The following is a 26272-nucleotide window of genomic DNA, read 5'->3' on the forward strand; positions in this document are numbered from 1 at the left end:
CCAGGTGGCTAGTGGCAAACTTTAAACAACACTTTTTATGGATATCTTTAAGAAATGGCTTTCTTCTTGCCACTCTTCCATAAAGGCCAGATTTGTGCAGTATACGACTGATTGTTGTCCTATGGAGAGAGTCTCCCACCTCAGCTGTATATCTCTGCAGTTCATCCAGAGTGATCATGGGCCTCTTGGCTGCATCTCTGATCAGTCTTCTCCTTGTATGAGCTGAAAGTTTAGAGGGACGGCCGGGTCTTCGTAGATTTGCAGTGGTCTGATACTCCTTCCATTTCAATATTATCGCTTGCACAGTGCTCCTTGGGATGTTTAAGCTTGGGAAATCTTTTTGTATCCAAATCCGGCTTTAAACTTCTCCACAACAGTATCTCGGACCTGCCTGGTGTGTTCCTTGTTCTTCATGATGCTCTCTGCGCTTTAAACGGACCTCTGAGACTATCACAGAGCAGGTGCATTTATACTGAGACTTGATTACACACAGGTGGATTCTATTTATCATCATTAGTCATTTAGGTCAACATTGGATCATTCAGAGATCCTCACTGAACTTCTGGAGAGAGTTTGCTGCACTGAAAGTAAAGGGGCTGAATAATTATGCACGGCCAATTTTTCAGTTTTTAATTTGTTAAAAAAGTTTGAAATATCCAAAAAATTTCGTTCCACTTCATAATTGTGTCCCACTTGTTGTTGATTCTTCACAAAAAATTACAGTTTTATATGTTTATGTTTGAAGCCTGAAATGTGGCAAAAGGTCGAAAAGTTCAAGGGGGCCGAATACTTTCGCAAGGCACTGTATGTGTGTTTCCTGTCCTCCGTGAGGTCACCAAATGAAACACACTTGTCATACCCATCCCTTAAGTGTCCACGGACCATTCCCACACTCTCAAAGGTAAACATATTGTTTTAAACTCCCATTTTGGGGATTTAGGAGTTTGGCCAAGTGAAATCCTTTGTTCTCTCTGTGGTCTCTCTCTCTGCATGACCAGGGGGAGAGAGTCTCCGCCAGGAATTTATGGCCTGAGATAACATAACCTGGGTGTAGGAGAGAGTGAGAGAGAGGGGGAAGCCACGATCTACACCCAGAAAGGGCCACGTCATGACAGGTGGAACTTCCATTTTTCTGAGCAGCCTGGAAAGATGCCATTTATTAAATGGGACAAGTTCAATTATATCAAGGACATCATTATCCCAGATCTGCTTTCTTTGAAAAGGCCTTGTGTGTTCCTCAACCTATTGCATGAGCCAGGGTGTGGGGGAACCACATTAGCCAAACATATGCTGTGGGAACTGAGAGACAAATTCCGTTGTGCTGTTCTGAAAGACACAACTGCAGTCCCCACTGAAGTTGCCCAACAAGTAGTCGAGCTGTTGACTTTTGAAACAACATAAAGCACTCAAAAGTAATTATTCTCAATTGCATGAGAAATTAATCTCAAATACAGACCAAGACAACAGATGTTACGGAAACAGTAGAAACTGTTGTAATTTATAGTAAACTTGCAGCAAGGGAGAGGACTTATTGCAAAGAAAAACTAGAAAAAAATCAAGACCACCTACAAGAATGCATGGAATACATTCTATGGTTTCAGGATCCTAATGGAGAACTTTTCAGAAGAATATGTTGAGGCTATTGTCAGAAAAACCCTAAAGAGCTTAAACATTGAGCAGAAAAGTGCTCAACATTTTGCTGTTTTGGTCCTCTTTAATGTGTACTGAAAGAGTGAAACACTTTCAGTCTCTCTTTGTGAAAAGTTTCTTGACCTTCAACGCAAGCCAGTATTTGATACATTTAGAGTACTCTCCAGACTGTTGATCCGTTGTGCTGATAATGGTTCTAGAAACTTTGAAGCTTTGAGGTTTATCCACCCAAGCATAGTTTGAATGTACTTGAGATCAAACACAAAGTGTCAAAAGCTGGCATAATCAATCTAGTTCTGACTACGGACATGCTGATTGGAACCTGCATAAAGGGGAAAGAAAAACTCAGGCATGACATTTACAACTTATTGTTGAGAAGGCAGCAGTCAGCCAAAGGACAGGAGTTGCAGTTCTCGCAATGACATTGCAAAGGAGATGCCAAAAGATATGGAAGCTGTACTGTTGAATGCAGGCAAGTGCTTTCAACACAATCCTGATATCTCCCAGCTTCTTGTCAGATACCATACAAGCTCATAGATGATGAAAGTGAATCTTCGTAAAGCAATCTGAGTGATTAAGAAAGTATTTTATGGCACAGCATTGAAAGGTTCTGAGCAATATTTTTTTTTAAAACATACTTCTTATCTCCATGTTCAAAGGGAGTTTGAGGCACATTTTTGAAAATCAGAAAAACCCAAGAACTCCGAAGAGTCAGACTTTTTTTTGAAGATGAGCAAAACTGTTACGTCATTAAGTGTCTGTAGACAAACAGCTACTGAAGTTATAAAATATATTGTTTAGACACCTTTGGGGTTGAAGGTCACAAAGCCAATATTCCTTATTACCCCCCAGGGAATCTTGCGTTGGCTATTTAAAAAACAATTAAAACGTTTTTCTTTCATGTTCATAGTCAATGAAAGAAAGCAAACTAAGTAAAACTCATTACACATTAATTTCAGGTTTGAGAAGATAAAGGAAACAAAATACATTTACATTCCCTTTCACTCAGAGTGACTGAGCGAGCCACGCAGAGGCAGAGAGGAGCAGCTAACAACAACAGATAGGCTAGCAACTGAACAAGTTAGCCTGGAAAAAGGTAAAGATGGCAGACTCACTGTTTTCAATCAGCCCACCAGAAAACGTTAACTTCACAGACTTTGGTATCTGGCCCAATTGGATCCAGAGGTTTGAAAGATTTCGTATTGCAGCAAGCTTAAATGAAAGATCTGAAGAATACCAAGTCAACTCAGTAGTGTACACAATGGGGGATAAAGCTTATGTTCTCTCCATGTTAGCCTTAACTAGTGAAGACAAAAAGAGCTACATGAAAGTCAAGGATGCTTAGAGAAGCATTTTATGTGCAAACACAATGTAATCTATAGGTAGGTCTCATCCAACTGGCTACAGATTTTCTAGTGAATATTCTAAAATCCACAAAGAAAATATGTGCATTTTCCTATCAGTTGTGTTTCCATCAAACTGACGTGATGACGTAGTGCACCCAAAATGTCAGTTTGGTGAGAATGACCCGGTCAGAGACGGACTGGTAGTAGGCATTATGGATCATGGGCTGTCAGAGAGACTACAACGAGACTTAGCGTTGACTCTCACAAAAGCCATTACAAAATAAGGAGGAAATCAAGGAACAGCAGACAACACTACGTAGCACTGGTAGCTCAGACATGAAAGGGGCAAACATGGATGCAATGAGATTCCAAAGAATGGGCAAACAGCATCCAGGGAAGATTGTACAGATATGGAACGGAACTGTCAATCAAACCACAGGATGTGGAAGATGTGGTAAGCCACACTCACTGTACAGTTGCCCTGCACGACAGGAAGAGTGTAGAAAACGCCACAAGAAAGAACATTTCGCAGCTGAGCTGTGTGTAAGTCATGGATTAGATGAAATCCATGATGTCACCGAGAGAATTGAAGATATTATTTTTGGACAAATAGACTCTATGGATTCAGTTGATGTTTGGTGACAGAATGTGAACGTGAAAGGTCAACAGATGACATTCAAGCTAGACTGGAGCAGCGGTGACAGCCATCCCAGCCAGTCTCTTCTCCAAACAGAGAGATGGAGCCCTCAGCAGAGCGACAAAGAACCTGTGTGGACCAAGAAACTTACCGATACAGGAGTGTGGACAATTCAATGGCACTTTAGAGCACATGGGCAAAACAGTGAAACACCCAGTGTTTGTCATACCAGGCCTAGTTATCCCACTTCTAGATTTGCCTACTATACAAGACCTGCAGCTACTCAAACCAGTGAATGCCATACACCTAACAACAGAGAACTGTATCAACAGAGTGTTCACAGGAGTAGGGAAACTGCAGGGGGAGTACAAGACAAAGTTGAAAGAGTCAGCCACACCCTTTGCCTTGTCGGTGCCACGCCATGTCCCGCTACCCCTGTTGAAAAAAGTGTAGATATGACAAATCTGAATGAAAATGTGTGTAGAAAACACATCCTACCCGCAGTGGATGAGATGATGGCCAAACTGTCAGGAGCAACAGTTTTCTCCAAGCTAGACGCCAGCAGGGTTCTGGCAGATCTCCCTACACAAAGACCCACACGCCACCTTCATGACACCTTTATAAAGGCAAAATCAAAGCCATCACTGAGATGCCAGTGCCCAAAGACATTGCAGATATTCAACACTTCATGGTGAACTACGTCGGCAAGTTCTCTCCAAACATTGCAGAGCTGACAAAACCCACCAGGGACCTCCTGAAAGCTGAAAATGACTGGATATGTGACAGCACACAGCGTTTGAGAAGCTTGAAAACAGAAGTTCTCTCACTGTCCTGACAAGCGTCTGCAGATGCATCCTCACATGGACTGGGCGGAGTCTTTTCCCAAATGCAACAGTCAGGTGAATGGAGGCCCATGGCCTTCATATCACACATTATGACAGAGACAGAGCATAGATACGCTGAGATTTAGGAGGCGCTTGCTGCTACATGGGCCTGTGAGCATTTCCAGACTTACATGCTAGGGTTGGACTTTGTGATCAGAACAGACCACAAGCCTTTGATTTCACTCCTGGGCACAAGAGCGCTGGATGACCTACCTTCTCGCATACTAAGATTCAGACTCCTATCGGATCATGTATGTCCCAGGCAAGAATCTGGTGACAGCTGACGCTCTCTCAAGAGCTCAGCCCCCAGGGGAGCCTACAGAGGATGACATTACATGGGGTCCCTGAGACCCTAATGACAGAAAATGGGCCCCAGTTCTCAGCCTCTGAATTTGTTGTTTTTGCAAAAGAGTACAACTTTGTGCATGTGACAAGTAGTCCATCTCAACTCAAATCCGAGTGGCCAGATCTCAAGTCCTTTGAGGGGAAGAATAGGGAAATGAAGGACAAACAAGTTGCCTGGTACAACAGACGATGGAGAATGCAGGAACAACACATCTGGATCAAGAACGTCCCCAGCAACAGTTAATGCAACACTTACGCCTTTTAAACCACAACTACAATTATGCATGAAAATACAAGATGCAAACACAATTTTTAATGTTTTGGTAAATGTTCTGTTTATTTTACATTGAAGAAAAAATTGTCTTAAGTGTAATTTATCGCACTGTTGAGGTGGGTGGGGTGGGGTACTTCCGTAAACAAATGTGTCATTAGAATTATTGTTCCACTTGGGATGTAAAACAAAATAAAATTGGTGTGATTGGAGATCGTGGTCTCTACGGATGTCAATGTCTGAATAATTATTGTCAGAACAAGCACAGCAGAAGGTGCAGTATGTCCAGTCAGTCATGTGGTTCTTTATTCTTTACGCCAGGCAGCGTTACATCTGATGCACACATACATTATCATAAGGTACTGTAGTCAAGTCCCAGTTACACCGCAGCAGCTAAAACCAAACTCAGTCCTCACTATACATCTATCTTCCCTTTTATAAACAACTTTCAAATGGGATGGTGGGAGAAAACAGAGACTTTTTACAAGATTCATAGTACCAGGGGATTTCTTCAGTTAATAGCATATTGATTGCCTTGTAAACAGAACGGACAGATACAACTGAGACTGGGCTTGTTAAGAGGCAGGTTGGTACATATAAATATTTATCCTGGCAAGAAACACATATAGCAGTCTTCTACAAGCTAGTCATTAGAAGCATTTGTAAGACAGTGTTTCCGAAAGATTTATTCTTTGGCGAGGCGCAACGCCCCCCAAAAGCAACATCAGAAGGTTGAAGACACTGAACATTTCAAATCAGCCTTTTTAGATGTGGGGGGCAACAGTGCTGACCAGGCGGGCCACCTTGCCTAAGAAATGGTAGGAGGAAACACTGGAGGAGAACATGGTCCTAAAGAGTAATGGATTTATGTACAGTAGACACAGGAGGGTACAGTCAGATCAATGGAGGTTTATAGTACAATCAGAGCTGGTTTGTGCATGCATGCATCTGGTTGGCTCCCAGACCTGATCACTTCCTCAACCCATATAGGCTACATGATCAGAAGAGGTGGTCAGAAAGGTATTTCATACTAAATCAGTGTTCGTTGCTCTTGGTCCTGGAGAGATGAATGCAGTGTGCAGGCTTACACTAGCACATCTCATTCAGCTGATCACGGTCTTGGTGTTTAGTTGATTTGTTGAATCAGGTGTGTTAGTGCTGGACTGGAAAGAAAGCCTGCACATACTACAACTCTCCAGGAGCAAGATCTAATGAAGTACTTCATAGTTACTAAATAAGTGGTTTTAATTCTTCAAATAAAAAAAAACGATCATATCTCACATTTTAATCTTATAAAAAGGTGCTTAAAAGAAATCCTTCCGTCTTTTCTTGTTTAAATGAGAAGCGGTGGATAATCGTTATACCAGACAGATACATTACCCATGTACATACAGTCTACAGGGGGATGGAAAGGAGAGGGAATCTGCCCTCGCTTTTACAGATGGATGGATGGATGATATTAACAAGCAGCAATGGGAGGAGCCTGTACATAGAAAATGGTGCAACACCTCATAATCCTTAAATCATAACTTACATCATAGCACTTTGTTCAGGTCTAAACAAGGGTGTAAATCAGTTTCTTTTCAACAGTGTTTTCCAGATGTTTTGTGCTGTGACCCCAATTATCTTAAAGCTTTTCACTCTGCCCCTCTGGACAAATCAAACAATGCTTTAGGCCACCACCCACATTTAGAAATATACGACCATCGATTAAGGACCATTAACTTATGACATCAGTTATGTCATGCTTATGACAGTCTTAAGTATCCTGTATGCCAGAGGGTTCCAGTTAAGTGTTGAGATTAGTGTGTGTTTGTGTGTATGCGTGTGTGTGTACGTGTGTAGGTGTGTGTGACATGTCTAAAGAGCACGAGGCCTCTTGGGGTTGATCTGTTTGCTCGCCTGCTCCTCTTCCTGGAGTGTAGAACGGAAACCCTTCACTTTGTCTGAGAGAAAAGGAGAGAAAGGAGGAGAGAGGGGAGGAGAGAAGGGGTGCTTAGATAAAAATCAGAATAATATACTTGCTAATTACTTGCAAATAATGTGACTTATTCTGAACTAGAATCAGTTATAATATACCCCATTACCTCTGAGCTCAGTGAGGATGTCTATCTTCTGATCCAGGATCTGTTCTAGCTGCGTGGCGTAAGAGTCCACATCATAATCCACCTCTTCTGTCATCTCCAACAACACCTTCTCATCCTCCAGCCAACGGATAGACTCCTGCACCGGACACACACAGAGAATAGAAGACACACTCTGAATAATATGTGTGTGATTGTGTATGTGTGTATGTACTTGTGTGTGTTTGTATGTGTACCTGGAACACAGCTCGGTGGTCCTCCAGGACCTGTTCCTCCATCTCCACCAGCTGAGACACAGCCTCATGGAAGGTAAAGAGCTGAGGAGACACCTCCTCTTCCTGGGGAGAGAGAGGGGAGATAGATAGAGGAGGAGAGAGAGAGAGAGGGAGAGAGCGAGAGAGAGAAAAAGGGATGAGAGGGAGGGGAAGGAGAGAGAGTGGGGGGATGGGTGAGAGAGAGGGGGAAAGAGAGGGGGGAGGGAAGACAGAAAGGATATAGAGGGAGGGGAGAGAGGAGAGTGAGAGGGGAGGGAGGGAGGTGTTATGCTGAATTATGAAATCATTCCTATATTGAAGAACCACACACATTTTATCTGACAGTAAAATAAACTGATATTCTTTCATGAGTTGAGAGGCAGATGAGAGTACTAGTCAGTACATAGAGAGGTGACTGTACGGAAGGAGTGTGTGTATGTTCTTACGTTCTGTTCACAGAGCAGTTTGAGGTCATCCCTCTGTGGTGAGCTGCCGACCCCCCACTGAGCCTCCAGGACCTCCAGCTGGGTGACGCTGTGACCCCCTCCTCCCCCCCGTCCCTCCATCATCACCCCTGGGTCCACCGTTAGCTCCTTCACCCTGTCGACACACACATTTTTGTCATTTAGCAGACGCTCTTATCCAGAGTAACTTACAGGAGCAATTAGGATTAAGTGCCATGCTCTAGGGCACATTGACAGATTTTTCCCCTAGTAGGCTAGGGGATTCGAGCACACACCACACTCACATTAGTAGGATTCAGCTTTCCCTGACCACGTGATCTGACTGATCTGATTGGTTAAAACAGTCAATGAACCAATGGCAACGAATGGACATCTTATTAGCAGACTCAACAGCCTTGGTTTTTCAAATGACTGCCTCGCCTGGTTCACCAACTACTTCTCAGATAGAGTTCAGTGTGTCAAATCGGAGGGCCTGTTGTCCGGACCTCTGGCAGTCTCTATGGGGGTGCCACAGGGTTCAATTCTCGGGCCGACTCTTGTCTCTGTATAAATCAATGACGTCACTCTTGCTGCTGGTGAGTCTCTGATCCACCTCTACGCAGACGACACCATTGTGTATACTTCTGGCCCTTCTTTGGACACTGTGTTAACTAACCTCCAGACGAGCTGCAATGCCGTACAACTCTCCTTCCGTGGCCTCCAACTGCTCTTAAATGCAAGTAAAACTAAATGCATGCTCTTCAACCGATTGCTGCCCGTACCTGCCCGCCCGTCCAGCATCACTACTCTGGACGGTTCTGACTTAGAATATGTGGACAACTACAAATACCTAGGTGTCTGGTTAGACTGTAAACTCTCCTTCCAGACTCACATTAAGCATCTCCAATCCAAAATTAAATCTAGAATCGGCTTCCTATTTCGCAACAAGTCGTAAAACTGACTATCCTACCAATCCTTGACTTCGGCGATGTCATTTACAAAATAGCCTCCAACACTCTACTCAGCAAATTGGATGTAGTCTATCACAGTATCACAGTGCCATCCGTTTTTGTCACCAAAGCCCCATATATTACCCACCACTCCAACCTGTATGCTCTCGCTGACTGGCCCTCGCTTCATATTCGTCATCAAACCCACTGGCTCCAGGTCATCTATAAGTCTTTGCTAGGTAAAGCCCCGCCTTATCTCAGCTCACTGATCACCATAGCAACACCCACCCATATACCTGCTGGAGCACGCGCTCCAGCAGGTATATCTCACTGGTCATCCCCAAAGCCAACTCCTTGTTTGGCTGCCTTTCCTTCCAGTTCTCTGCTGCCAATGACTGGAACGAATTGCAAAAATCACTGAAGTTGGAGTCTTATATCTCCTTCACTAACTTTAAGCATCAGCTGTCAGAGCAGCTTACAGATCATTGCACCTGCACATAGCCCATCTGTAAATAGCCCATCCAACTACCTCATTCCCATATTGTTGTTTATTTTTTACTCGTTTGCACCCCAGTATCTCTACTTGCACATCTATCACTCCAGTGTTTACTTGCTAAATTCTAATTATTTATTGCCATTCCTCCCTAATCTTACTTCATTTGCACACACTGTATATAGACTTTTCTATTGTGTTATTGACTGTATGTTTGTTTATTCCATGTGTAACTCTGTGTTGTTGTTTGTGTCAAACTGCTTTACTTTATCTTGGCCAGGTCGCAGTTGTAAATGACAACTTGTAGCTCAACTGGCCTACCTGGTTAAATAAAGGTGAAATATATATTTTTTAAAACACATTCTCAGGCACAAGAGTGAAGGACAAGCTGGGAATGAATAACACGAAAAACAAAACACTGCTTCTGAAATTAATGAAAGAAAGAGTCATAGAAAGAAACATAGATGAAATGCAATAAATGAATGAAAGGATTAAAGATGTAATCATGCCACAACTCAGCGCTGACAAACTGAAACTGAAGGACCAATGCTGGTTAAATAAATGATATAAAACAAGCTGTAAAATGTAAGGCCGTCCCTTACTAATATGGACACCAGACATTAGCAACCCTTAAGATGATGGTTAATAGAAAGGAAAGGGGTTAAAAAGGAAACAAAAGGAGTAGGTAAAAGTTACCCCAGGTCCAGGATCAGATTGATATCATTTTTAATCGCCTGATTGGCCTTATAGTTATTATACGGTTACAGTTAATTTGATCCTAGGTCTGTGTTTAGGGGTAACCTCTCCCTGGAGTGAAATGAGAGGCAGAACAGACGACAGGTACAGGATGGTAGCTAGTAGAAGTCGTAGAGAGGAGAGACCTGGTGGGAGAGGTGGGAAAGTCATCGTACTCGTAGGTGTTAGTGGGGGAGAGTTCAGCACGACCCCCCCCTCCACCACCCTGCTGCTGGGAGAAGGGGATGTCTGACGGGCTGATCCCAAACTCCTTCACTCTGTTTGGAGAGGGGGAGAGACACACACAGACACACACACACACACACACACACACACACACACACACACACACACACACACACACACACACACACACACACACACACACACACACACACACACACACACACACACACACACACACACACACACACACACACACACACACACACACACACGGTAGAGGATCCGGTCAGGATGTTTTGGCTCGTATCAAGAAGGGGGAGTGAGAGGAAGAATATTCTGCAATGACAATTAATTCAACTTCTCCCCATCGACTAACAGTCTTAGTAATTAGTAGTAGGTGAGATGTAGACAGTCTGTTAGGCTGAGGTTAGGCAGGTGAATGTCTCACCTGTTGGCATATCTCAGAGTGTTTAGAGTGTTTTCACAGGAAGCCATTCCAGGAGATATAGTGGCAATCTGTGGGGTTGGTACATCATTAGAAAATCATTATCGTAGGTGCTTTGTGGATAAACAGCAAACCAGGCCAGTATGTGTTAAAGGAGATGTATATTATGTCACCATGCATGTCCTGGAGTTCTCCCCGATGAAGGAGTCTCTGAGGACCTGGGTCAGCTTGCTGGCTCTGAACGGGGTGTGGGGCTTGTTCCGACCCAGAGCCCTGATACACTCCTTGAGCGCCAGCAGACTCTTGTTGATCTCGGCTCCCTCCAGGCGTGTCTGGCGGTCAGCGCTGGATGTGTCGGCACCCCTCTCGTTCCCCGCCAAGTCAATCAGCGAGAACTTTCCGTGCATCTTCCCTCGCCGCCGCAGAATGATCTGGAACACGGCGTGGCTACGGGACGAGTGGGCATTGGCCGAGGTCTGACCTGACGTCCTGGGAGAGAGATGTTGGAGAGAGAGATAGAGAGTAAACAGCAGGAAAAGAGACAAAACTAGGAGAAATTAGACCATTTAAAAAATATATTTTAGAACATAAAATGGCAATCTATGAAATAATCCCTCTCTCCCTCCGAGGTTTCACCTGCAGCTGTTTCCGACCTCGATGAGTTTCAGGACGTCTTCAGTACATTTCACGTCTCTCTCCTGCAGCCCCACCACCTGCACCTGCTGCTTCCCATCCTCCAGAACCCTCAGCTTGGCTTTCCGGTTCAGCAGGTCAAACACCTAGACAACCACAAGACAACGACAACACAACGCGGCCAGGTTAACACAACCACAACCATCCTCCAGCACACGCAGCTTGGCTTTACGTTCATACAAACAGGTCAAACACTTAAAGAAGTACAACCACAAGATAACCATACACGGTCATATAAACACGGTCAACACATCCTCCAGGGGGTTTGAAGATATATTGGTCACTTCACTTGCCTTCCCGCTGTAGATCTCAAAGAAGGTGGCGAAGACATTGAGGTCTAACTTCTTGTAGTTTGGCTTCTTCAGCATGAGAAACACGTCTCTCGCTGCACAGAAAGAAAAGGGTTTCACTGAAGAGACAACTTTACACAGAAGGAACACATTTTAACTCAAGAAAAGCAACTTTATCCGGAGAGAGAGATATGGTGTAGTGTTCATACCAGCCAGCGCGTAGATCCCTTTAGAACAGTCCTGGTTCTTCCCCGAAAAATCCCCTCCCATTGTCTGAAAGGGAAAGGGGTTGTTTCTCCTCTCAAACAAAGGCAATGTGCCAAAAAAGAAAGACTAGAAAGTGTGTGATAACAAACATACAGTATATGCTTTATCAAGTTAGGCCAGACAAAATTGATATATGTTTAAAACCTTTTACTGCCGTGGGTAAAATCAGGGTCACACAGTGTGTTTCTTGGTAGTCTTAAACACATTTTAGGCTTAATAAAATGCAATAATGTTTATTAATTATGAAATTATGAAAAATATAAATAATATTCCACTAGAGTGCGGTTTGGTCATCTGACTGCAGGTAAGCCCAGCTTCACATAAAAACTAAAATGAAGAAGGGTTGAATAAAGACTTCAAGATGAAAAGAAGCTGAAGCAGCTTATTACAGTAAGATAGCTTTAGTAGACTGTTATATATTTCAGCTAGCACATCCGTTATAAAAAACTATGTCTCGAGAAAATGTCTAAAACTCAGCCGGGACATATCCAACTCCTGACAGCAGTTCTTTACCACTCGGCCATCAGATTTATCACCAATGCTCCTTATAGGACACATCACTGCACTCTATACTCCTCTGTAAACTGGTCATCTCTGTATACCCGTCGCAAGACCCACTGGTTGATGCTTATTTATAAAACCCTCTTAGGCCTCCCCCCTATCTGAAATATCAACTGCAGCCCTCATCCTCCATATACAACACCCGTTCTGCCAGTCACATTCTGTTAAAGGTCCCCAAAGCACACACATCCCTGGGTCGCTCCTCTTTTCAGTTCCCTGCAGCCTCTGGAACGAGCTGCAACAAACACTCAAACTGGACAGTTTTATCTCAATCTCTTCATTCAAAGACTCAGTCATGGACACTCTTACTGACAGTTGTGGCTGATTTGCGTGATGTATTGTTGTCTCTACCTTCTTGCCCTTTTGTCTGTGGCAAATAATGTTTGTACCATGTTTTGAGCTGCTACCATGTTGTGCTGCTGCCATGTTGTGTTGCTACCATGTTGTTGTCATGTTGTGCTGCTGCCATGTTGTGTTGCTACCATGCTGTTGTCATGTTGTGTTGCTGCCATGTTGTTGTCATGTTGTGTTGCTGCCATGTTGTTGTCATGTTGTGTTGCTACCATGCTGTGTTGTCATGTGTTGCTGCCATGTTGTTGTCATGTTGTGTTGCTGCCATGTTGTTGTCATGTTGTGTTGCTGCCATGTTGTTGTCATGTTGTGTTGCTGCCATGTTGTTGTCATGTGTTGCTACCATGCTGTGTTGTCATGTTGTGTTGCTACCATGCTGTGTTGTCATGTGTTGCTGCCATGCTGTGTTGTCATGTGTTGCTGCCATGCTGTGTTGTCATGTTGTGTTGCTACCATGCTGTGTTGTCATGTTGTGTTGCTGCCATGCTGTGTTGTCATGTGTTGCTGCCATGCTGTGTTGTCATGTGTTGCTGCCATGCTGTGTTGTCATGTGTTGCTACCATGCTGTGTTGTCATGTGTTGCTACCATGCTGTGTTGTCATGTGTTGCTGCCATGCTGTATTGTCATGTGTTGCTGCCATGCTATGTTGTTGTCTTAGGTCTCTCTTTATGTAGTGTTTATTTTTAATCCCAGCCTTTTGGTAGGCCGTCATTGTAAATAAGAATTTGATCTTAACTGACTTGCCTAGTTAAATAAAGGTTAAATAAAATAAATAAATACATCTATTTAATAAAAGGGGTAACATGACCAGGACCCAAACTTTAGTCCCTGTGACTGTCATTCCAAAACTATTATACCAAAAGTGTCAAATATTTTGTTGTACTAAGGTTGTTTAGTATTTTTGTAAGTGGTTCAAATAGTATTTCACTTTAATTTGTTATTATCTTTTATTAGCTCGCCTCACTTTTCAAAAAAATCCGTTAAACAGTAAATAAACTTTGTATGGCCTTAGCATTAAAAAGCCAACACACACCGAAAGTGTTCAACTCACATGTGTTTTCCCACTTCCTGTCTGTCCATAGGCGAAGCAGGTGGCCATGCCCCTCTCAAAGATGGTCTCAACCAGTGGCCGGGCGGTGAACCTTGGGAACGAGGGAAGAAATGCTTTAGATATGTCAACCAAATCACAGTAAAGATCATTTAAAATTACAATATTATACACTACCATTTAAAAGTTTTATAACACCTACTCATTCAAGGGTTTTTCTTTATTTGTACTATTTTCTACATTGTAGAATAATAGTGAAGACATCAAAACTATGAAATAACACATGGAATCATGAAGTAACCAAAAAAGTGTTAAACAAATCAAAATATATTTTATATGTGAGATTCTTCAAATAACCACCCTTTGCCTTGATGACAGATTTGCACACTTGGCATTCTCTCAACCAGCTTCATGAGGTAGTCACCTGGAAGGCATTTCAATTGCCTTCTTAAAAGTGAATTTGTGGAATTTCTTTCCTTCTTAAAACCTGTTGGGGCTCGGGGGCAGTATTGAGACATTTTGAAAAAAAGATGTGCCCATTTTTAACTGCCTCCTACACCAACTCAGAAGCTAGGATATGCATATTATTAACACATTCGGATAGAAAACACTCTGAATTTTCTAAAACAGTTTGAATGGTGTCTGTAAGTATAACAAAACTCATATTGCAGGCAAAAACCTGTGAAAAATAGATCAAAAAAAAATGTGAATTTTGTGACTGTACTATTTAGTGTCATTGTTTTATAGATACCATAGTGAGAAAGGATTCATTTCGCAACACCTACGGCTTCCACTAGATGTCAACGATCTTTATAAAGTTGTTTGAAGCGTCTATGATAAACAGAGAGCAAATTAGAATCCAAGGAAGTTGACATGTCATCACTTCATTTTTTTGCGCCTGCGCATAAATCTGAGAAACGTGAGTTTGTCATCATTTTTTATCTAGACATAGGATAGGTTGTGTGAAAATATTACTGATGTTTAACGTTAAAAATGGACCAAAAGATTAATGCTAAACAACATTTGACATGTTTGAACGAACATAAATAGATTATTTACTAGGTTTTTTTAGCTTTTCGGCGTGATTTTACCAGCCCCCCACCACGTTTTGTGGGAGCATAATGAACGCTAAGTACTTGGTGTTATTTGGACATAAATTATGAACTTTGTCAAAAGAAACCACATTTGTTCCGGACCTGGGATGCCTCCCTTCTGATGGAGATAATCAAAGGTAAGGGGATATTTACAATGTTATTATCGATTTTAGATGATGCTAACTGTATAGCATAGCCTGTTGTTCTTAGCATAGCACCCCGTTTATTGCAAAATGTGATTTCCCAGTAAAGTTATTTTGAGATCTGGCCATTCGGTAGCAATTACGAGATGATAATATATTATTCTTTGAATGACAATATTATAATTTACCAATGTTTTCGAATAGTAATTTTGTTATGTTCACCGGAAGCATTTCAGAGAAGAAAAAAATCAGAATTTCACGCTACTGTAAAATGCTGTTTTTGGATATAAATATGAACTTGATGGAACAAAAAATGCATGTATTGTATAACATAATGTCCTAGGAGTGTCATCTGATGGAGATTGACAAAAGTTAGTGCATAATTCAAGCTGGTTTCTGCTTTTGGTGACGCCTGACCTTGAATTGAAAATGGATGTTTGTACTTTTGTGGCTATGTACTGTCCTAACATAATCTAACTTTATGCTTTTGCCGTAAAGCCTCTTTGAAAATCGAACAATGTGGTTAGATTAAGGAGATGTTTATCATTTAAATTGTGTAAAATAGTTGATTGTTTGAGAAATTGAAATTATTAGATTTTTGATGTTTTGAATTTCCAGCCTTGTTAGCAATCCCGGCTCGGGGTTCATTGCTAACCTGTAGCCCCAACAGGTTATTAATGCGTTTGAGCCAATCAGTTGTGTTGTGACAAGGTAGGGGTGGTATACAGAAGATAGCTCTATTTGGTAAAAGACCAAGTCCAGACTATTGGCAAGAACAGCTCAAAACGGTCCATCATTACCTTCTTCAAGTGCAGTTGCAAAAACCATCAAGCGCTATGATGAAACTGGCTCTCACAATGTAGAAAATAGTAAAAACAAAGAAAAACCCTTGAATGAGGTGGTGTAAAACTTTTGACCGGTGGTGTACTTTGGAATAAATGATGCGTTTATCTCAATGGAAGATTTGACTCATACACACTTCCTCAGTAAGAATTCGGCCCAGTTCACACCATTCTTTTTGTTCTTGAAACGTACCTGTAGACCATGTCGTTGTCGGTGCTGTCGTCAAAGGCGTAGTCGAAGCGGAAGGTCTGGTTCTCCAGGTACCTGGTCAGGTCCACCTTCTGCTTGGGCTCATGGACCATCACCACGTCCTTACTGGGGATGGTGATCACATCCAGGTCCTTCATAGTCAACTCTGAGGGGTGAGGTGAAAAGGAGTTCTGAATAACCCACTTTTGAAATAGAAAGAATGTTTTCAATTGAAAGAGTGAGGAGTGTGATGCTTACGATGCTGTTAAATCTCTGCATGTAAAAGACCATCTGACCATGAAACAGTTGGTGTGCCTGTGTTCGATTTAGGAAATTCTGATACTTACCTTTTTTATTGAGGGGCCGTGCTCGTACACACACACATATCCTGTGCTCCTCATCGATCTGAAAGGTGAAACAATATCATATGTACAAGATGTGATTCAGTTAGCGGCGAATGAAGACGTGTCACCACTATCTATGAAAGTAGATCTACATCTAACTAGACCAGGAGACAGATCAGATTTAGATATATACATACCAGATCAGCAGTGGTTAGAGGCCTGTAGTCAAGACTGGCTCTGAAGTCTCTGATCATACACATGATCTCATAGTTTGGTACAGTCACATCTACCTCCTGGGAGAGAATGGCACACGGTTAAAGGGTGTGTGTGTGGTGTGTTGGTGTGTGTGACGGTGTGTGTTTGTGTGTGACCCTGCCTGTGCTTTCTTCTCTCTCAGCTCCTGTTGTTGTAGTCGCCTCCTCTCTCTCTTCTCCTGTAGTTTCTCCACCTCTTTCACACAGTTGGATTTCCGCCGCGCTGAAACAGTTCAGGGAAGACAATAATCCAAAATAATCTAGGTCAAATGTATAATAGTGATCCATTTCGTTTGTACCGTCTGTCCTTTTTCAATACACTTCAACGCTCTTTAGAGGCAAATGCACAAGACAAGCAAAAGATAAAAGCATGAGCGCTAAGCAACACATTCAATAACATTGCAATAAAACTGAAGCCCACCCCTCCAGGATAGTGGATATATAGAGAGAAATTACAATAGCTCAGTGAAAGAGCTATTCTCTGGCTGCCTCTCTGTTCTTTCAGCAGTACAGCTGGGCTAATAGGCCTATCTGTGTCTTTCTGCCTGGGAACATTATATCACTGGTCATGTGTCCCATCGTAACCCACCAGGGGGAACAACACATCTCAACACACAGCAGAGAGCTCTGAAACCAGGGATTACACTAATAGGAAATGAAAACGACTGGTCGTTAGCAAGGCAATGTATTTAGCAATAACCAGGACTATTTAGCAATACCCAGCTGGAGTGTGTGTATGTGTGTGTGTGTGTGTGTGTATTACCGTTCTGCTGTTGTTGTAGTGTCATCTGCTGTGTCTGTAGGGCTGTGAGTGCTGCAGGTGGGGGTGGTTCTGGTTGGCTTTGCTGGTGCTGTATTTGACTGGGTCTGGCTCGCGTAGTCCCCACTGCTGCAGCTGGAGACACAACATCATTCACAATACAGTTTAGTCATTGTTAGTACATTGTTTAGTAAATGCTCATTGAGTACATCCCATATTATCTTTGGACACAACGCTTTCATCTCGTTTAATTGTATGTCTTTTAAATTCAGAATATGAGTAATGACTGTCACATATCTGCAGTGTCATCAACAGATTATTATCTCCTTTCCATTACTGAGCTAGCTATCTCTCCCCAGACCCTCTCCCCAGACCCTCTCTCTCTCTTTTCCATTACTGAGCTAGCTATCTCTCCCCAGACCCTCTCTCTCTCTTCTCCATTATTGAGCTAGCTATCTCTCCCCAGACCCTCTCTCTCTCTCTTTTCCATTACTAAGCTAGCTATCTCTCCCCAGACCCTTTCTCTCTCTCTTTTTTCCATTACTGAGCTAGCTATCTCTCCTCAGACCCTCTCTCTCTCTTTTCCATTACTGAGCTAGCTATCTCTCCTCAGACCCTCTCTCTCTCTTTTCCATTATTGAGCTAGCTATCTATCCCCAGACCCTCGCTCTCTCTCTTTTCCATTACTGAGCTAGCTATCTCTCCTCAGACCCTCTCTCTCTCTTCTCCATTATTGAGCTAGCTATCTCTCCCCAGACCCTCTCTCTCTCTTTTCCATTACTGAGCTAGCTATCTCTCCCCAGACCCTTTCTCTCTCTCTCTTTTCCATTACTGAGCTAGCTATCTCTCCTCAGACCCTCTCTCTCTCTCTTTTCCATTACTGAGCTAGCTATCTCTCCTCAGACCCTCTCTCTCTCTCTTTCCATTATTGAGCTAGCTATCTATCCCCAGACCCTCTCTCTCTCTCTTTTCCATTACTGAGCTAGCTATCTCTCCCCAGACCCTCTCGCTCTCTTTTCCATTACTGAGGTAGCTATCTCTCCCCAGACCCTCTCTCTCCTTTCTATTACTAAGCTATGTATCTCTCCCCAGACCCTCGCTTTCTCTCTCTGTTTTCCATTAGTAAGCTATCTATCTCTCCCCAGACCCTCGCTTTCTCTCTCTGTTTTCCATTACTAAGCTATCTATCGCTCCCCAGACCCTCGCTTTCTTTCTCTCCTTTCCATTACTAAGCTAGCTATCTCTCCCCAGACCCTCTCGCTCTCTCCTTTCCATTACTAAGCTAGCTATCTCTCCCCAGACTCTCTCTTCTTTCCATTACTAAGCTAGCTATCTCTCCCCACTCTCTCTCTCTCTCTCCCCCTCTCTCTCTCTCTCCTTTCCATTACTAAGCTAGCTATCTCTCCCCAGACTCTCTCTTCTTTCCATTACTAAGTTAGCTATCTCTCCCCAGACCCTCTCTCTCTCTTTTCCATCTGTGTACCGTAATTTCCGGACTATTAAGCGCACCTGAATATAAGCCGCACCCACTGAATTAAAAAAAAATATATATTTTGAACATAAATAAGCCACACATGTCTATAAGCCGCAGGTGCCTACCGGTACATTGAAACAAATTAACTTTACACAGGCTTTAACGAAACACGGCTTGTAACAAAAATAAATAGGCTTTAACGAAACACGGCTTGTAACAAAAATAAATAGGCTTTAACGAAACACGGCTTGTAACAAAAAAAAAAAAATAGCAGTTCGCTTTAGTTGTCTTTTTGCACTGAGTCAATTCCTCACGCTGCTGTTTCCAACGTCTTATCATCGAGTCATTAAGACCAAGCTCCCGTGCAGCAGCTCTATTTCCTTTTCCAACAGCCAGATCAATCGCCTTCAACTTGAAAGCTGCATCATATGCATTTCTCCGTGTCTTTGCCATGATGAGGGTGACAAAATGACTACCGTAATCAGAATGATGGGAAGTTTGAGAGCGCTCGATTTAATCTAAACAGTAAACAAAAAAGTTGTTTGACCTTAACCCGTTCGGCAATTTCATTGGTCTAATGAAAGCTTCATGCCGCCAAAAAACTGAGCACGTCACAGAATGTGTTTAAAAAAAAAAAAAAAAATGAAAGCGGGAAAAATCCATATATTTGCCGCGTCATTGTTTAAGCCGCGGGGTTCAAAGCGTGGGAAAAAAGTTGCGGCTTATAGTCCGGAATTTACGGTATTTGTATATTTAGACTTGCTAAAGATATCATGGTCTTTCTCGCTCTCTGTCTCGCTCTCTACAGATATCATGGTCTCTCTCTCCAGATATCACAGTGCCTGAGGGCTATTTTCCCCATGTATTCACAGAGATGAGTCAGTATGTTGGCAGCAGCCACTCAAAGTTAGTGATGGCTGTTTAACAGTCTGATGGCCTTGAGATAGAAGCTGTTTTTCAGTCTCTCGGTCCCCGCTTTGATGCACCTGTATTGACCTCGCCTTCTGGATGATAGCGGGGTGAACAGGCAGTGGCTTGGGTGGTTGTTGTCCTTGATGATCTTTTTGGCCTTCCTGTGACATCGGGTGGTGTAGGTGTCCTGGAGGGCAGGTAGTTTACCCCCGGTGATGCGTTGTGCAGACCTCACTACCCTCTGGAGAGCTTTACGGTTGTGGGCGGAGCAGTTGTTGTACCAGGCGGTGATACAGCCCGACAGGATGCTCTTGATTGTGCATCTGTAAAAGTTTGTGAGTGTCTTTGGTGACAAGCTGAATTTCTTCAGCCTCCTGAGGTTGAAGAGGCGCTGCTGCGCCTTCTTCACCACGCTGTCTGTGTGGGTGGACCATTTCAGTTTGTCTGTGATGTGTACGCCGAGGAACTTAAAACTTTCCACTTTCTCCACTACTGTCCCGTCGATGTGGATAGGGGGCTGCTCCCTCTGCTGTTTCCTGAAGTCCACGATCATCTCCTTTGTTTTGTTGACATTGAGTGTGAATTATTTTCCTGACACCACACTCGAGGGCTCTCACCTCCTCCCTGTAGGCCGTCTCGTCGTTGTTGGTAATCAAGCCTACCACTGTAGTGTCGTCTGCAAACTTGATGATTGAGTTGGAGGCGTGCATGGCCATGCAGTCATGGGTGAACAGGGAGTACAGGAGAGGGCTGAGAACGCACCCTTGTGGGGCCCCAGTGTTGAGGATCAGCAGGGTGGAGATGTTGTTTCCTACCCTCACCACCTGGGGGCGGCCCGTCAGGAAGTCCAGGACCCAGTTGCACAGGGCGGGGTCGAGACCCAGGGTTTCGAGCTTAATGGCGAGTTTGGAGGGTACTATGGTGTTAAATGCTGAGCTGTAGTCGATGAACAGCATTCTCACATAGGTATTCCTCTTGTCCAGATGGGTTAGGGCAGTGTGCAGTGTGATTGCGATTGCGTCGTCTGTGGACCTATTGGGGCGGTAAGCAAATTGGAGTGGGTCTAGGGTGTCAGGTAGGATGGAGGTGATATGGTCCTTGACTAGTCTCTCAAAGCACTTCATGATGACGGAAGTGAGTGCTACGGGGCGATAGTCATTTAGCTCAGTTACCTTAGCTTTCTTGGGAACAGGAACAATGGTGGCCCTCTTGAAGCATGTGGGAACAGCAGACTGGGATAAGGATTGATTGAATATGTCCGTAAACACACCAGCCAGCTGGTCTGCGCATGCTCTGAGGACGTGGCTGGGGATGCCGTCTGGGCCGGCAGCCTTGTGAGGGTTAACACGTTTAAATGTTTTACTCACGTTAGCTGCAGTGAAGGAGAACCCGCAGGTTTTGGTAGCGGGCCGTGTCAGTGGCACTGTATTGTCCTCAAAGCAAGCAAAGAAGTTGTTTAGTTTGTCTGGGAGCAAGACATCGTGGTCCGCGACGGGGCTGGTTTTCTGAAAGGAGGGCGGGGAAGGGCTTTGTATGCGTCGCGGAAGTTAAAATAACAATGATCCAGGGTTTTGCCAGCCCGGGTCACGCATTCGATATGCTGATAAAATTTAGGGAGCCTTGTTTTCAGATTAGCCTTGTTAAAATCCCCAGCTACAATAAATGCAGCCTCAGGATATGTGGTTTCCAGTTTACATAGAGTCAAATTAAGTTCTTTCAGGGCCGTTGATGTGTCTGCTTGGGGGGTGATATACACGACTGTGATTATGATCGAAGAGAATTCTGTTGGTAGATAATGCGGTCGGCATTTGATTGTAAGGAATTCTAGGTCAGGTGAACAAAAGGACTTGAGTTCCTGTATGTTGTTATGATCACACCACGTCTCGTTAATCATAAGGCATACACCACCGCCCTTCTTCTTACCAGAGAGATGTTTATTTCTGTCGGCGAGATGCGTGAAGAAGCCAGGTGGCTGTACCGACTCTGATGACGTATCCTGAGTGAGCCATGTTTCCATGAAACAAAGAACTTTACAATCTCTGATGTCTCTCTGGAAGGCAACCCTTTCTGGGATTTCGTCTACCTTGTTGTCAAGAGACTGGACATTGTCGAGTAGTATGCTTGGGAGCGGTGCGCGATGTGCCAGTCTACGGAGCCTGACCAGAAGACCGCTCCGCCTGCCCCTTCTGCGGCTCCGTTGTTTAGGTTCGCCAGCTGGGATCCGATCCATTGTCCTGGGTGGTGGACCAAACAGAGGATCCGCTTCGAAAAGTCGTATTCCTGGTCGTAATGTTGGTGAGTTGACGTTGCTCTTATATCCAATAGTTCCTCCCGACTGTATGTAATAAAACTTAAGGTTTCCTGGGGTAACAATGTAAGAAATAACACACATCAAGCGCAGGAAAGGAAGACCCAGAGTTACCTCTGCTGCAGAGGATAAGTTTATTAGAGTTACCAGCCTTAGAAATTGCAGCCCAAATAAATGCTTCACAGAGTTCAAGTAACAGACACATCTCAACATCAACTGTTCAGAGGAGACTGTGTGAATCAGGCCTTCATGGTCAACTTGCTGCAAAGAAACCACTACTAAAGGAAACCAATAATAAGAAGAGACTGGCTTGGGCCAAGAAACACGAACAATGGACATTAGACCGGTGGAAATTGGTCCTTTGGTCTGGAGTCCAAATTGGAGATTTTTGGTTCCAACCGCCGTGTCTTTGTGAGACGCGGTGTGGGTGAACAGATGATCTCCGTATGTATATTTCCCACCGGAAAGCATAGAGGAGGTGTTATGGTGCTTGCTGGTGACACTGTTGGTGATTTATTTAGAATTCAAGGCATACTTAACCAGCATGGCTACCACCGCATTCAGCAGCAATACGCCATCCCATCTGGTTTGGGCTTAGTGGGACTATCATTTGTTTTTCAACAAGACAATGACCCAACACACCTCCAGGCTGTGTAATAGCTATTTTACTAAGAAGGAGAGTGATGGAGTGCTGCATCAGAGGACCTGACTTCCACAATCCCCCGACCTCAACCAAATTGAGATGTTTTGGGATGAGTCGGACAGGAAAAGGAAAAGCAGCCAACAAGTGCTCAGAATATGTGTGACCTCCTTCAAGACTGTTGGAAAAGCATTCCAGTTGAAGCTGGTTGAGAGAATGCCAAGAGTGTGCAAAGCTGTCATCAAGAAAAAGGGTGGCTATTTGAAGAATCTCAAATATATTTCGATTTGTTTAACACTTTTTTGGTTACTACATGATTCCATATGTGTTATAGTTATAGTAAAAATAAAGTTATAGTAAAAATAAAGAAAATCCCTTGTTCTAAAACTTTTGATCGGTAGTGTATATCCATACCCAGTGCATTCATCTTAAGATGGCTAGGTGAGACAACCACATATCACAGTCAAATATACAGCATACCATCATTCCATTATAGATAAACAATGGATACAGTGGGGGGAAAAAGTATTTGATCCCCTGCTGATTTTGTATGTTTGCCCACTGATAAAGAAAGGATCACTCTGTAATTTTAATGGTAGGTTTATTTGAACAGTGAGAGACAGAATAACAACAAAAATATCCAGAAAAACGCATGTCAAAAATGTTATAAATTGATTTTCATTTTAATGAGGGAAACAAGTATTTGACCCCCTCTCAATCAGAAAGAGTTCTGGCTCCCGGTGTCTTTTATACAGGTAACGAGCTGAGATTAGGAGCACACTCTTAAAGGGAGTGCTCCTAACCGCAGCTTGTTACCTGTAAAAAAGACACATGTCCACAGAAGCAATCAATCAATCAGATTCCAAACTCTCCACCATGGCCAAGACCAAAGAGCTCTCCAAGGATGTCAGGGACAAGATTGTAGACCTACACAAGGCTGGAATGGGCTACAAGACCATCGCCAAGCAGCTTGGTGAGAAGGTGACAACATTTGGTGCGATTATTCGCAAATGGAAGAAACACAAAAGAACTGTCAATATCCCTCGGCCTGGGGCTCCATGCAAGATCTCACCTTGTGGGGTTGCAATGATCATGAGAATGGTGAGGAATCAGCCCAGAACTACACGGGAGGATCTTGTCAATGATCTCAAGGCAGCTGGGACCATTGTCACAGAAATGGTCCCAGCTGGAAAACAATTGGTAACACACTACGCCGTGAAGGACTGAAATCCTGCAGCGCCCGCAAGGTCCCCCTGCTCAAGAATACATATACATGCCCGTCTGAAGTTAGCCGATGAACATCTGAATGATTCAGAGGACAACTGGTGAAAGTGTTGTGGTCAGATGAGACCAAAATGGAGCTCTTTGGCATCAACTCAACTCGCCGTGTTTGGAGGAGGAGGAATGCTGCCTATGACCCCAAGAACACCATCTCCACCATCAAACATGGAGGTGGAAACATTATGCTTTGGGAGTGTTTTTCTGCTAAGGGGACAGGACAACTTCACCACATCATTTGACGGGGCCATGTACTGTCAAATCTTGGGTGAGAACCTCCTTCCCTCAGCCAGGGCATTGAAAATGGGTTGTGGATGGGTATCCCAGCATGACAATGACCCAAAACACACGGCCAAGGCAACAAAGGAGTAGCTCAAGAAGAAGCACATTAAGGTCCTGGAGTGGCCTAGCCAGTCTCCAGACCTTAATCCCATAGAAAATCTGTGGAGGAAGCTGAAGGTTCGAGTTGCCAAACGTCAGCCTCGAAACCTTAATGACTTGGAGAAGATCTGCAAAGAGGAGTGGGACAAAATCTGTCCTGAGATGTGTGCAAACCTGGTGGCCAACTACAAGAAACGTCTAACCTCTGATTGCCAACAAGGGTTTTGCCACCAAGTCATGTTTTGCAGAGGGGTCAAATACTTACTTCCCTCATTAAAATGGAAATCATTTTATACCATTTTTGACATGCGTTTTTCTGGATTTTTTGTTGTTGTTATTCTGTCTCTCACTGTTCATATAAACCTACCATTAAAATTATAGACTTATCATTTCTTTGTAAGTGGGCAAACGTACAAAATCAGCAGGGGATCAAATACTTTTCCCCCCCACTGTATATAGCATTTTGCTAAAAATATATAAACAAATATAATTCACATTTAAAATCTATGAATGAAAAATCTGAGAACAGCAATATTTTACACACACGAAGGTACTCATTACCAATAATTTCTGTTGAAAAAACACAAATATGAAAAATTGGTGATTATAGCATTTTGGAAATAAACTTTTCAAATAGAGATCTACTATCATTACTTTCATTGTACAGTGGGTCAGTAGCCTGGTTGAATCCAGTGTTACATTGTGTACAGACTGTGGAACACGAGGAATCTTGGAGATCAATGTTCTGTTGAAGCTTTCTTACCTCTGTTTGCTGGGGTTTCAGTCTTGGGGGGCGCTATTGTTCGTCGGTTCTACAAGAGACAAATGAATACAATATGAACTTAAAGAAGCAGATGTTACACATGCTACACTTAAAACTATACTGTACAGCCACAGGAGGTTGGTGCACCTTAATTGGGGAGAACGGCCTTGTGGTAATAGCTGGAGCGGAATTAGTGGAATGGTATCAAATAAAAACACATGGTTTCCATGTGTTTGATGCCATTCCATTTGCGCCGTACCAGCCATTATTATGAGCCGTCCTCCCCTCAGCAGCCTCCACCGGTACAGACATATGGCTATTGGCCACAGTATAGGACATTATAATTGAATGACCTTGGGTGGCTTGATTTGTTTAGCAGCGGAGGAGATGGAGGAAGCAGGAGGAGGGGTTTCAGGACTCTGTACTACCTCCTCTTCAGGAGCCACATCTGGGTTCAGAGCAAAGATGCTCTCCAGGTCTATCTGCATGGGGAGAGAGTACAACATGTTAAAACTCTGTTCCAGACTCTCCAACCTAATGTGTGTTTGTATGTATATACAGTGGGGTCTGGAAATATTGGATCCCTTGATAAAGATGAGCAAAAAATACTGTATAAAATAAATAAAACAAATACTGAGCTTTTTACAATGGATGGTTTGGAATTCCCATTGTTAGAGCCTATCCTGCCCATGACAAACTAGGCACCTCACATGGCCAGTACATTCATAAAGTGCCATTGTTTACATCGTTACCTAGCAACGTACTACTACTATTACCACCGGTAACTCCTCATGGATGATTTAAAAGCAAGTTTTGATATTTATTTATTTTTACATTTTAAGAATGGTGGCAACAAGAAGAGGAGGAGGTTATGAAAGAAATGAAACAAGAAGAGCAAGTGGACCAGGAACCAGAGCCAAGAGAAAGAGATTTTGTTTAACAAGTAATTCCCAAA

The 26272-nt window shown here is 43.3% G+C and overlaps 1 protein-coding gene across 1 annotated transcript in view; it reads right to left on the bottom strand.

Annotated features, from left to right (window-relative positions):
* Positions 1-5417: 5417 nt before the first annotated feature.
* LOC106568303 (kinesin-like protein KIF2A) overlaps positions 5418-26272 on the bottom strand; it is a 33681-nt gene continuing 12826 nt past the window's right edge. Inside the window, exons 3-20 of the mRNA XM_014138516.3 lie at positions 25671-25799; positions 25318-25366; positions 17565-17696; positions 16924-17024; positions 16745-16840; positions 16551-16608; positions 16207-16369; positions 13938-14028; positions 11916-11979; positions 11710-11801; positions 11360-11502; positions 10897-11212; positions 10727-10794; positions 10239-10370; positions 7918-8071; positions 7454-7555; positions 7221-7356; positions 5418-7079 (exon numbers count right to left, since the gene is read on the bottom strand). Coding sequence (XP_013993991.2) covers positions 6994-7079; positions 7221-7356; positions 7454-7555; positions 7918-8071; positions 10239-10370; positions 10727-10794; positions 10897-11212; positions 11360-11502; positions 11710-11801; positions 11916-11979; positions 13938-14028; positions 16207-16369; positions 16551-16608; positions 16745-16840; positions 16924-17024; positions 17565-17696; positions 25318-25366; positions 25671-25799 — 2112 coding nt within the window. The 3' untranslated portion in view covers positions 5418-6993. The remainder of the gene's footprint in view (positions 7080-7220; positions 7357-7453; positions 7556-7917; positions 8072-10238; positions 10371-10726; positions 10795-10896; positions 11213-11359; positions 11503-11709; positions 11802-11915; positions 11980-13937; positions 14029-16206; positions 16370-16550; positions 16609-16744; positions 16841-16923; positions 17025-17564; positions 17697-25317; positions 25367-25670; positions 25800-26272) is intronic.

This window comes from Salmo salar, chromosome 13 (genome assembly GCF_965601325.2).
Source record: "Salmo salar chromosome 13, fSalSal1, whole genome shotgun sequence".
NCBI classification, from domain to species: Eukaryota; Metazoa; Chordata; class Actinopteri; order Salmoniformes; family Salmonidae; genus Salmo; species Salmo salar.